Source organism: Ailuropoda melanoleuca, chromosome 14 (genome assembly GCF_002007445.2).
Source record: "Ailuropoda melanoleuca isolate Jingjing chromosome 14, ASM200744v2, whole genome shotgun sequence".
NCBI lineage: Eukaryota > Metazoa > Chordata > Mammalia > Carnivora > Ursidae > Ailuropoda > Ailuropoda melanoleuca.
In genome coordinates this window covers 30,256,720-30,270,206 of record NC_048231.1, presented here as the reverse complement: position 1 = coordinate 30,270,206, position 13,487 = coordinate 30,256,720, and the positions used below count along the sequence as shown (strand labels likewise).

Here is a 13,487-nt window from a genome sequence, read left to right as displayed (position 1 = left end):
CGGCCTCACGGTGACAGATGGTGACATCCGGGCCCAGAGAGGACAGTGGTCCCAGTCCTGTGTTTATGGCATGTTAGGCACTCCGCATGTATGCACACATCCCGTCCTTGCAGCTGCCCGAGACTAAGAGCTGTCACCCCCATTTTACAGGTGAGGATAGGGAGGCATAGGAAGCTGCGAGCGGTGGCTGTGCTGAGGAGCTGAAGCCAGGCAGGCTGGCGGACTTGAATCCTGGCTGGTGCTTAGTTGGTGCGCCAGGCCTGGACTCCGGTCTCCTGGTTTCTTGAGCTTTATGGCACAGCCTCCTGGCTCATTTGCTCCCTTTCTTTTGCCCCAAGGTCCTAAGACTCCTGAGTCCACTCCCATGAAAACGGGCTGAATCCATCATCTCCAAAAATCAGCCCAGAGCGCGGGGAAGCCGAACCCTGGACCCCGGGAAGACCAGGGACAGGGTTCTCATAGTCAGAAACATTCCTTCTCCACCTAGTCCTATAAAATGTCCATCTCCAGGGTCTTCCCCAGAGGCCCACAGACTGTCGGCTGCCATGACATTTTTCTGAGGCCATAAAGTTGTGAACTCAAGTTGCACTTGAAGACAACAACCCTCGGGGACTGTTGAGACCTATCTATTTCTGGAAGCATCTTTGTGTAATTGTCTTGGCGAGACTGAAATGGGGGGATTTCCTGAATTCTACTTTTCTTGCAGAACAGGCTGCATCACCATGTAGCGTTTAGAGGACTTCGCGGTGGGGAGGGCACTCCAGGGGGCCCTGATGAGGGGAGCTCAAATAGCACCCAGAGCAGGGAAGTGATTGCCCTGCAAAGCAGTCATACCCACTCCCAGGAAGAGACAAACACAGGCTGTCCCTCATCATCATGTGGATCAGATGTGACTATTACTGCCCTTCACAACCAGGGCAGGAAACAGCCCCCAAATCTGCTGAAATTGGGAATTTTGAAGCAATGGTGTGGGGGAGTGTAAAGCGTAATGCTAAGTGTAAAATGATTATAAGAAAATGCTAAAAAGATGGGGGGCAAATAGGCCTGATAATACAGGTTGTTGGTATTATGGATCCTTTTTTAAATTATGTTAGTTCCCCAACTTTCTGTGATGTCCTTATAATACTTTTATAGTAAAAAATAAATAAATAGGGGTGCCTGGGTGGCATAGCGGTTAAGCGGCTGCCTTCTGCTCAGGGCGTGATCCCGGCGTTATGGGATCGAGCCCCACGTTAGGCTCCTCCGCTACGAGCCTGCTTCTTCCTCTCCCACTCCCCCTGCTTGTGTTCCCTCTCTCACTGGCTGTCTCTATCTCTGTCAAATAAATAAAATAAATAAAATCTTAAATAAATAAATAAATAAATAAATAAATAAATAAATAAAGTAAGGAACATGAGCTTACCTCTTTCTCCTCTCTCCTTCCCTGCAGCAACAATGCACTAACGGCTTCGATCTGGACCGTTCGTCAGGACAGTGTTTAGGTACGAGGCCACCGAGGATCCTGCATTGGGTGGGGACAGGACTGAAGCTCTCACGTCCTTGCTGGCTGTCAGTTGGCACTGGGTGGGGGTGTTGAGGGATAGACTGATGGTGGGGCCATCTCTTTCCCAGCTGCTGCTCGATGTTCTCAAATCTGTAATGGCTTGGATTATGGAAGAAAACAGTGTCACAGAATGTCTGACGTCATTAATGCGCTTTTATCAATCACTTGCTTTGTGACCAGCCCCGTAAGGGGGCAAAAATGAGTAAGAATGGATCCATTTCCCCAAGGGGCTTTCCATCTGTATTAGTTTCTGATGGCTGTTGTAACAAATTGCCACACACCTAGTGGTTTAAACAACAAAAATGTATCTCACAGCTCAGCTCAGAAGTTATCGAGACATCATTATCTCTATTATTTGTAGGGCGGGAATTCTGTAGGGGTTTCCCAGGCTAACATCAAGGTGCCAGCAAAGCTTTGTTCTTTTCTGGAAGTTCTAGGGAGGAATTCTTGCTTGTGGGTATTGTTGGCAGAATTCACTTTCTTTTTTAGAAAAATTGAGTTATGACTGATATAAATCAACAAGTTGTACACCTTAAACTCACACAATGTTATGCATCAGTCATCTCTCTTTCTCTCTCTCTCTCTTTCTCCATATATCTATATCTATATCTATATATATCTATATATAGATATATATAGATATAGATATATCACAATATGACCACCACCGGAACCTTTGCTGACACCTCCATCATATCACATAGTTACATTTCTTTTCTTACAGTGAGAACATGTAAGATCCACTCTCTTAGCAATTTTTAAGTGGCCAGTACAGTACTGTTAATGATACGCACCATGAGGTCCATGAGTTCCCCAGCATTTATTCAACTTGCAACTGAAAATCTGTCCCCTTCACCAGCCGCTCCCAGTCCCCAGCCCTTGTCAGCCACCATTTCACTCACGGTTTTTATGAGTTTGCCTTTTTTGATTCCACATAGAAGGGAGATCATAGAGTATTTGTCTTTCTCTGTCCGACTTATGTCATTTAGCATAACGTCCATCCATGGTGTTGGAAATGGCAGCATTTCCTTCTTTCTCTTGGCTGAATAATATTCCATTGAGTGTGTGTGTGTGTGTGTGTGTGTGTGTGTGTGTATGTATGTATGTGTGTGTATGTATCTTGATATAAACACGTCTTTATCCACCCATCTGCTGACAGACACTTCGGTGGCTTCCAAGTCTTGGCTAGTGTGAACGATCCTGCAGCGAACACAGGAGGGCAAACATCTCTTTCAGATTCTGTTTTCATTTCCTTCAGATAAATACCCAGAACTGGGATTACTGGATCATAGGGTAGTTCTATTTGTAATTTTTTGATGAACTCCATACCATTTTCTGTAGTGGCTGCACCAGTTTATGATCCCACAGAATCCTGTTTCTGGTGGTTACAGAACTGAAGCTCCCGTGTCCTTGCTGGCTGTCAGCAACCTTTCCCGGTTTCTAGAGGCTTCCTCATTCCTTGCCTCGTGGTCCCCCTCCCCCCATCTTCAGAGTCACCACTGTGAGTTAAATCCCTCGTCGGCTCTGGATCTCTTCTTTTTTCCATTGTCACATGTCTCTGACCAGCCCTTCTTGCCTCCTCTTTTTCCACTTTTAAGGACTTACATCATTACACTGGGCCCACCTAGGTAATCCCCCCCAAACCCCCATCTCAAGGTCACCTGGTCAGCAACTTTAATTCCTTTCATTCTCCTTCACCTGGTAACCCGATGCAGTCACAGCTTCCGAGGATCAGGACTGACATTTGGGGGCTATTCTCCTAGTTTGTCATCTAGTGGCAGAGGTAGACCCAGAGTGAGGTCTGTACATGGTGGAATAAAGTCGTTGCCAAGTTGAGGTGATAGCCATGGCCTCTACAAAAGTAGGGGAGGGAGTGATGTCTTAGGTCAGGGGTCAATAAAGAAAGCCTTCATGGAGGCTGCATTTGAACTGGGCATTGAAGGGTGAGTAGGATCCTGAGAAATGGCATTCCAGGTGGAAGGAACAGCAGAAGCGAAGACCAGGGATGGAGAGTATGTTTAGAGTATAGAAGATTTTGTTGTGGATGGAGCATAGCATATATAAAAAGATAATAAGGCAGCCCCACTTGCTCCCACCTTGGGGATGTATCTAGCTTTTTGAGTATATTTGATTGAAACCAGATCATTTGTCTTCCTGAGCTCATATCAGCTAAGAACAAGAGGGGAGATAGATGGTTCCAAAAAATGACAAGTGCCAAGGAACCAAACCCTGCCATGGACAGTCTAGGCTGGCACTTAGATTTGAAGTGCTGGGGGATAAGGATGGGCCAGGGAATGAGAGGGGGCAGCGACCATTGTTTTCTGTCCCACCAGACGTCTGGAGGGTCTCAGTCTTACTGCTAGAGAATGGGGCGTCTGAGCCTCAGCATTTCCCTTTTCTGATGTGGGAGTTGGGGTGCATGTCTCGGATGAGCTGGCTGGGGTGAACATGTCTCCCCCAGCCTCCCGTCCCCTGTGGAGTGACCCCAGGCCTGGTGAGAGGGCCCAGGGTGTGGGCTCAGGCAGTGGGCTGCTTGTGCTGGAGCCAGAGTTCACGTGTCCTGCCCCCAACCCCCTCGCAAGGCTGGTTTTCTAGGGCACCTACCTCCCGCTCCAGGCCTAGCAAGCTGAACAGCAGCCTGGCCAGACACGGGCCTGTTTGCTGGCACAGCGTGAGCTGACTTGCAAGTAAACCTCCATGTTCTGAGCAACCTCTCTGCCAAGCCTCGTCTTCCTTGGTGCAAGGGACTCTCTCCCCTGCCCAGCTGTTATTTGGAGTAGAAGTGGGAATAATTGTGAGGTCCACCCCAGTGTTTCCTGAGTGTCCTATGGGTACATGGGAGCACCTGGGATGGTTTTAGATGGTATACTCACAGATAAACACTCTATTTTAGTCTGTATCTATTCATTTTACTCTTACCTTCTATTATGAACATTGGTAGTGTTTACTTGGGCTTCACACGTGGGTGATAATATGGGTTTTGTGGCTATGTGGTCTCTGATGGCTGATGTTTGGGTGCTGCTGGTCAATGTGATTCAGTTTCACCAACATTCGAGAGTACCTGCAGTGATGAGCCGGCAACTGCCCTCCGTTTTGGGACCAGATGCTGGTAAAGAGTGCTTTGGGATCCCTGGCTTAAATATGCACCACGCACAGCGTGGCCACCGAGCCGCTAACACTCATCCTTTCTGTGGCGTTTCCAGATATTGACGAATGCCGGACCATCCCTGAGGCCTGCCGAGGAGACATGATGTGTGTTAACCAAAATGGCGGGTATTTATGCATCCCCCGCACAAACCCAGTGTACCGAGGGCCCTACTCGAATCCCTACTCGAACCCCTACTCAGGTCCATACCCAGCAGCGGCCCCACCGCTCTCCGCTCCAAACTACCCCACGATTTCGAGGCCTCTCATCTGCCGCTTGGGATACCAGATGGATGAAGGCAACCAGTGTGTGGGTGAGTAGCCTGGTGTCTCAGGGTCCCGTGCTCTGGGGACGTCCTCATCCAGCAACGATGAAGTCCTAATCTGTGAAGCAATGATGTGCTTTCTATAGAGTTTCTTCCCACTTAGCGGCCTGTGTCTCCAGGAACCCTCCCACCCAAGAGCAGCTTAGATTGCTGTCACGTGATGGTTCTCATCCAGAAAGCCGATCTGTTTTTTCTTTATTTTCATCTGTCCGTCTATCATCTGTTTAAAGACGAAGCTTATATTTTTTCCGTTCAATAATAAATGCATCTGGTTTAACTTAGTGGATCTCAGAGAGAAGATCTAGAAAAGACCAGCACTTTCTCTTCAATACTCCTCACCCTTGAATGGAGTGTATACTCTTGAAATAAAAGAAGTCTTGAAGGCCACGGCCAACTGTTCTGGAAAGAAAGTGGGTTCCTTGGGTGGGTGCCAATGCTCTTTTGGCTAAAATGAGCCTCAGTGATGGGAACTCACAGCAAGAATAGACCTCTGGGAGGAAGGTGACACCACATGGTATGAGGCCCCAAGGGGGTTGGCAAGTGGTTTGACTGGTGCCCTAGTGAGCTTTGGTGTCTTTTGGCCAGTGTGGCCTTGGCGGAGGGTTACCTGGGATCCCTCGTTGGTTGCTCTGATGGTCAGACCAAAACATTTGTAACTGTTTCCAGCTTTGGCAGATGGTCTGGAGTGATGATGGCTCCAGACTTTTTTGATCATGCACCCCAGATCCAAGATCTTTTTGAGCCTGGAGCCCCATGATATGCATTTTTATAAATTACATACATATCCTGTTATACTAATATGGTTTGAGGAGTGTAATGCATACATTCAAAACTAGAACATTTTAGAAGATGTGATAAAAATTAATGTGCATTGAAGTTCTGATACTTCCCTACCCCGAAAGTTCTGGAGACTGCTGGTGTACTTAGTGAGGTTTTTGTTGGTCTCATTTCAGGGCTCTGAAGCATTGAGCTGTTAGAGAGGCTGGGTTGGTTATTTCATAATGTCTTCTTTATGTTCATGGAAATGAGTGTGCATTTCCATCTGGATGCAAGGAAATAGTATGCAAACAAGTGTCCTTCAGAGCTGCAAGGGGAAATTGGATGCACCTGGACCCAAACTTCTCCATTCTTACCGGTCACAAGGGACATGGTGTGTGTGTGTGTGTGTGTGTGTGTGTGTGACAGAGAGAGAGAGACAGAGAGAGGTGCGGGAGGAAAGGAGGAAGAGAGGGAGGGAGAAGGAGAGGCGGGGAGGGAGGGGAGAGCTGGTGGATGGTCACTCTGAATATGGATGACTGGGCAAAGGCAAGGAGTGTGAGGTCCAGTCAAGCCGTGGACGCAGCTTGGCGGAGAGGGAGGTAGCGCACTTCCTTGTAACGAGCCGCCAGCCTGCTGTAACTGGAAGGGACTGACCAACTGAACTTCCACTTCCTCGTCTTCTAGGAAAGGGAACATGGACTCCAACGAGTTAGTAATGGCAGAGGTAGGATGGGAGGCCCTGGCCTGACTACCAGTATCTACCTTCCTAACTCGGCCGCATGACCTTTCTTGTCTGGTAGAAAAGAAATGATCCCCAAAAGAAATGCAGAGAAGGAGAGTTTGGGGGGCGCCTGGGTGGCTCAGTCATTTAAGCGTCTGCCTTCGGCTCGGGTCATGATTCCGGGGTCCTTGGATCGAGCCCCGTGTCGAGCTCCCTGCTCAGTGGGGAGTATGCTTCTCCCTCTCCCTCTGTGCCTCCTCCCTGCTCGTGCTCTCAATCGCTCTCTCTCTCCCTGAAATAAATAAATAAATAAATAAATAAATAAATAAATAAATAAATAATCTTTAAAAAAAAAGAGAGAGATTGGGGTGGCACTCCTCTTCCAGGATGTCCTGTGGGGCTGGATGGGCCGAGTGCATGACTGGAAGTGAGGATGCGGGTGTGATAATCCATCTAGATGCTCCGGGATTTCAGGGGGTGGGGGAGCCTCAGGGTGCTCTGCCTGCTATCAGGGGCCATCCACAGGCCCTTTTGGGGAACAGCTGGGAACTACTGCACGGCTCCCTGAAGCAGCTCCCTCCCTCCCATAGACTTCTTTCCGGTATCCCAGGGCCCTTGAGAATAAGGACGGGGCTGGGAAACCTATTCATCTCCTGGTCTCTGTGACGTCATGTAGTTTTACTGCTTCCAACCTGTCACACGGGAGATGCAAAGCCTTCATAATGGCCCTTTTGTAAGAAGAATAGAATTAAGGAACCCTAGTGAGGCCTGGCACCGGGCCCATCCATTTCCAAAAAGTTCAGCATTATGCATTCATAAGTCGTGAGTTCTTTCTAACTTCCCTTCCCTGCACCCCACAGTTTCCTGACGTACAGAGGTCCTTCTGGGCATTGTAAGAGGTGGCGTCACAGGGGAGGGGCAAGAGAAGGGACGAGGAAGGGAGTCTGCTTCCACCCACTGTTCCCTCCAGGAACAAGGATGCAAGAGGTGGGCTTGAGAACAGGCAGAAGGGAAGCTAGGCGCAGAGATGGCCGAAGAGGGGAAGGCACCAGGAGGGGACATTGTTAATAAAGGAGGAGGAGGTGAGCACAGGTTTCTCACCACCTGGAGGAGGAGAATGTAGGTCTGAGCTTGTGGAGGAAGCGTGGAACCAGCAATATGTGATCGGGAAGAACTGGGAAACATTTCTGAAATTTGGGTGTCCTAGGAGGGAGGACAGCCTCTCCAAAGGAGTCTTCTCCTCCTCCCCATCAAGATGAAACTAATGAACAAGAGAGATGACAGCAGTGGTATTAAGAGCAAACGCTTCCACAAGGCTGGGTGCCAGGATATTTACATGTGAATTAGCATGCTTGCTCCTCAAGGCGACCCTGCGTGGTAGGACTATCATTATTCCTGTTATACTGGTAAGGACCCGGAGCCAGAGCCATTTGGAGAGGTTAGGAAATCTGGCCAAAGCGAATGGGGATGAGCCAGGATTTGAACCCATCAGGCTCTGGATGAGGCTTAGCAAGTTTAAGGTTTGTTCAAAGCCTCCGAGAGAGTCTGTGTTGGAGCCCTGATTAAACACAACGGCCTTCTCTTGCCTTTTTTTTTTTTCTTTTTTGGTAATTAGCATTTTTGTCCTGTAAAATTCTGAACCTAGACAAAAGTGGAGAACATAACAAACACTACCTACTTATCACTCAGTTGCTGTGATTATCAGCCCAGACCCAGCCTTGCTTGTCCTTTACCTTCCCCCAGTGGATTAATTAAAGCAAATCTCAGGCATCATATAATTTTATACTTAAATAATTCAGAATGTATCTCCAAGAGATAAAGATTCTTTTAAAAAAATAGTCCCAACACCATTATCAAACCTGCAAAAATCAACAATAATTCCTGTTTATCGTTAAATATCCAGGTGGTGTTCAGATCTCCCTGATCATATCATAAATGTCTTCTTTTTTTTCCCCTGTTGGCTTGTTAGAATCAGATCTAAATAAGGTCTACAAATTGCATTTTGTTGACAAGTCTCTTAAATTTCTCTTAATCTTTTTTGTTTCTCTTGCCACATACTTGTGGACGAGGTGGAGTTGTTTGTCCTTTGAATTCCTTACATTTGGGATTTTGCTGATCACGTTTTTGGGGGTGGTATTTAACATATTCCTTCATGTCTTCTGTTTTTCTGTAAACTGGTAATAGCTAGATCTAGAGACCTGATCCACTTCAAATTTAATTTTTTGGCATACTCCTTCATAGAAAACACCCTTGCTCTTTTGTCCTCTTCATGCCTTGCTTTCTCCTCATGAACTTTAAGACAATCTGCTTAAAGAAGCAAATGGACATTTTCAATGTGGCTTCCTTTTTCTGAGTTTTGGACCCAGTTTCAAAGAAGCAGTTTCCTCGCTTGTGTCCAAATTAGACTGTGGCCCATCTCTGCAGGCCCGGCAGGGTCAGGCTCAGTGCACAGGTCCCCGGTACCCCTAAGTTTCCTTCTCGAATTCTCTGTTGTGGGTTCTGCTTTGGAGGTGACTAGACCCTGCTCCTTTTGGAAGAAAATTCAGCCTCAGGTTTGAGATCCGCCAAGCCCTAGATAAAAATTGGGGTCACCTGGGACATTTACAGAGTGAGTGGTGACCCAAGAGATACAGCCCATGAGCCAAGAAAGTTTTGTGTCATCTAGAAAACTGACATCTTGGCTGGTGGGTGCTCAGCCCTAGGGCCACCTCCACGAGGGTGGTGGGACTCAAGGCTGATTAGGATGTGCCCTCCAGATCCTGGACCCATAGGAGATCGGTGGCCAGCTTCTCTGGCAATGGAGAGCCAGATGGACATGGTTAGTTGTCAAGGAGGAAAGGGCTGCTCCAGGGAAGTCTTACCCACTTAGATGCACCCAAAACACAGACAAAGGTAAAATCAAACTCATACCAAGGGGTCTGAGCTGGCCAAAAGATCTCGCAGAAGCAGGATGCTATAGGCTTAACAGTGTGAGTGCTGAAGGCTCAGGAGGAGGGGAGCTGAGCTGAGGAGCTGGAGCACCCATTGTTTGAACCCCAACTCAGGAACCTTCCTATCATAGCACACTGCCATTAAGAACAGCACCTTTGGCCAAGGTCACTGCATGTGGATGTCACTTGTATATAAGTGTTGTCCCCTTTAGGGCTCAACTGTCACCTCTCTGGGTAGACTTTCTTAGTTCTGGCTTTGCCAGTCAACTTGGCTTAGTGGCAAATTTAGGGAATCCACCAGTGACAACTGTTCATGCAATGTTCTGTGGTTGAGCAAGCAGTCTTTTACTAAGGCCCGGGGACTGCAGATGCTCTTCTGGTCATTTGTGAAATTACGAGCAATGCCTTTATTCTCCTTCCTGGCCCCGGGGACTTGTCATTCATCAAAGCATTTCAGCAGTCAGGTAGGCACACATATGGATCCTTCTGGAAGGTGGGTGGTGCTGGCCTGAGGCTTTCTCTTGAGTTATTCCTCCTGAAAGCCAGCCGATTTTTATTCAACCACTGTTGAATGTAACCAATGGAAACCAAGTGCCTGTTGGTGCCAGGCTCTGGCCTGGGCACAGGGTGGGGGTGGGGGAGGGCAGAGTGTCTAGGCATGGCCATGGGACTCTCTCCCGAGCTCACCATCAAGGAAGAGAGATTAGACACAAAAACAGCTGAAATATTAGGTGGCCTGAGATGGATCCCTGAGATGGCGAAGAGAAGGCAGAGATGGGAAGGCCGTGCATTCTGGAGTAGAGAGGGCTGGAACTTGGACGTCAGACCAGCCTTGATTCCCACCCTGGTTTGGCCACTTCCTGGCTGTGAGCCTTGGGTCTCACTTTCCTCATCTGTAAAATGGGCATAACAATGTCTAACTCACAGAGAACGTGGGAAAATACCTTGTCCAGTGTCTGCCTGGAGTATCCCACAGAAACTCTTCATCAGGAAAGACTCTAGGGTCTTGCAATGACAACCTGTAGAAAGACTCATAGAGCCTGAAAATGTACTGAAAGCCTCATTCTTTAAAACTCTTAAAATGACCTAAAACTGAGTTTGGTACACACCCACCTCACAGACTTTTCAGGATGTTGCCCAGTTCCGCCCCTCATGAGATTTCAGTCAGATTCTGCTTCGAGATGCCAGCAAAGCCTGGGTTTATTTAAACTGTGAAACAAAATAGTGAGAAGTCATTCCAGCCTGACATTTGTTCCCAGCAGATAAGGCAGGGACAGGAGCACCTGGAAACTTCTTTGCCCCCCACGGGTTTAATAACGCATGACTTTTGGAGGGTTGAGGGTTGGATTCTAGCCCCTGGTTGGCGTTAGGGGTCTCCAAGGAGACCTTAGCAGAGAAGGGACTCCGGGAAGTGTCAGGGCAGCTCTTCTCCCGGGGAAATGCAGGCTCTGTGTCAGCAGATCTGCAGTGCAGCCTGAGGTTCCAGATTCCTCACAAGCTCCCCAGTGACGCGATGCTCCTGGTCCCAGAACCACACTTTCTAAGCAAGGCTGTAGTCCATCTGTCTCTTCTTAGATAGAACTGCATTTAAAGAAATATTAGGGGCACCTGGCTGGCTCAGTCAGTAGAGCATGTGACTCTTGACCTCGAGGTCATGAGTTAGAGCCCCATGTTGGGGGTAGAGATTACTAAAATAAATAAATAAAAACTTTAAAAAAATAAACATTAAAACTTAATTTTTAAAATGTAATTCTCATGTTGTTTGAATCTATTAGAAGGATGTATTATTTTTGTTTAAAAACAAAATCACCTCACCCTCCCCCCCATTTTTTTGTAAGCCTAAAGTGAGGCAGACCGGTTGGGAAAGAGACCAGATAGGACATTGAGAAGAACTGAATAGATTTGCTATTTATTAGCTGTGAGGCATAAGAAAGTCCCTTGGGATAGGAGGATAGTAAGGGTCTTAATTTGGGGTCTGTGGCTAGAATTCAGGGGATCCATTGTCACGTTTTTTTCCCCATTAATGTCTAGTGAAATATGTCATTGTTGTCCGTTATGTAGGCAATAAGCTGTATGACTCTTAGCGGTCCCTGTGACAGTATTCACATGAGAAACACAGATATTTATACACCACGGTACAGCTGTAACAGTTACTTTCAAGTGTCTTGCAGTATTTGGCATATTATAAATATCATTCTCACTAATCGCTACTTCCGAATTGAACAAGATCGTAAGTAAGCTGCTGTTCCATCTTGTTATGTAATGCGCTGATAAGGAAGCATATATATTCCTACATTACACGTTTGTTTTAAAACTATTTTGTTAACTGCCTTTTAATATAATGGGTCTCCTTGGCAATCCTGTGAATTTAATTCCATGCAATTCAAAGCGTTCTTCTGAGAAGGGGTCCATGGACTTCATCCATCTATAGAACGGGTTCATGGCGTGCACACCAAAGGCTTAAATTCCCTGGAGGAGATGATCTCTTGGGTCTCCTCCAAGTCAAGAATGTTCTGCTTTTCTAAATCTTCCCAGTCCTTAGGAAGACAGTCTGGGTTTTCCGATCATGTGTTCTCATCTGGATTGCTCAGTGACATGGGCCTTCTCGACGTCTGGGTTTCAACCAGCACACGGGCTCAAGGACATCTGCCAGGACTGTGTCTGTCCTCCGTGCATGAGGAAGTCCCTCCCACCCACAGCTGCAGCTGCCTTTGGGAACCGGCCCCGGTCTACAGTGGTGAGGAGGTGCCAGTGCGCCGACTGTCCCCCGCGCTGGGTGGGCACCCACTATGGGACCCGCCTAGCCCTTGGTGCCTTTGTGAAGTAGGCACATCCCCAGAGCCTGGCATAGCAATTTTCTCAGCGACCTACAAATTTTTCTTGGCTCTCACCTTATGTTCCTTGGTCTGGTCCTGTTTCTTTCAATTATGTTCCATTCTGGAATTAGCCAGTTGTGTGTGACAAGCGAGTGGTGTTGCAAGAGAATGGAGCAAGTGTGAACATTCAACAGCGGGATGATTCAGCTCTGCTCTTGACGGTTGTGGCTAAGGTGGGTGTATGATCGGCTCTGCGGAGAGGGCCTGCTGGAGGGCAGGAGGGCACCGTTACCTGTCAGGGCCAGGGCTGATTGGACTTTGCAGCCATGTATGTTTGAAACGAGTGGGAGGTGCTTGCTGTGGTGCTTCCGTGGAGACGTGATGCTTCCAAGCGCGTTGAAATGGTAGAAGGTGATCGTGTCTTCTCTTTTGTCCTCAAGGCTAGTGGTAGATTTCTTCTCTAATGTCCTTTTGATGGAAATGGATTGAGTACACCACTGGCCAACTCTAGAACAGAACCACTTGCATAGGTTCCGTACCTGTGTTGGCAGCTTCCGTAGATGTTCTCCACGGCTTGTGTGCCTGGTGTTGCAAGGACATCTATGACTTCTGCCCCCGCTCCAGCATGATGCAAGAAACAGAGTGATTTGGGAGCTCTTTGTGCTATCAGAAATGGATTAAATGAGATAAAGAAGTAAAAATAACATAGGAAATGCTAAGTATTAGTTTTATAGAGAGTACGCATGTGAGTACAAGAATACATTAGTAATTGGATTTAATGTTGTTGACAACAACCTCATGTAAATATCGTCCGAGAGGCTCAAGTTATAATACCTGCTGTTAGGGAAAGAAAGGAGATCTTTATTTTCTCAAAGGACCTGGGGGAAGAGGTCATCAGGCCGAAGAGCAGTGGGAGTTAGTAAGATGTGGGGGGGAAGAGCATGGGCTGTAGATTCAGACATTTGGGATTCAAATCCCATCTTTGCACAGTTGCTGGGCTCAGGGTGTTATACCCTTTGAGGGTCCCATGTACAAGATGGGATAATAACACCTTTGTCGTGGGGTTGTTTTGAAGCTTACCAAAAGAATGTGGAGTGTCCCATAGTCAGGTGCGCACTCCCTAAACAAGTCATTGCTGTCACTCCCTCACCCTCTGCTCTGCCCGCAGGAACGGCAGCTCTGTTGGCTTCACATCTTACCAATCCTTCCCAGGTCACAGGGGGAGACACGGGGCTGCTTATCCCAGGT

At 47.6% G+C, this 13,487-nt stretch overlaps 1 protein-coding gene across 2 annotated transcripts in view; it reads left to right on the top strand.

Moving 5' to 3' along the window:
• Positions 1-13,487, top strand: part of FBLN5 (fibulin 5) — a 77,856-nt gene that overhangs the window by 5,024 nt on the left and 59,345 nt on the right. For both annotated transcript variants that reach the window (XM_002928950.4, XM_011236913.3), the window contains exons 3-4: positions 1,430-1,481; positions 4,747-5,001. In XM_002928950.4, coding sequence (XP_002928996.1) covers positions 1,430-1,481; positions 4,747-5,001 — 307 coding nt within the window. The remainder of the gene's footprint in view (positions 1-1,429; positions 1,482-4,746; positions 5,002-13,487) is intronic.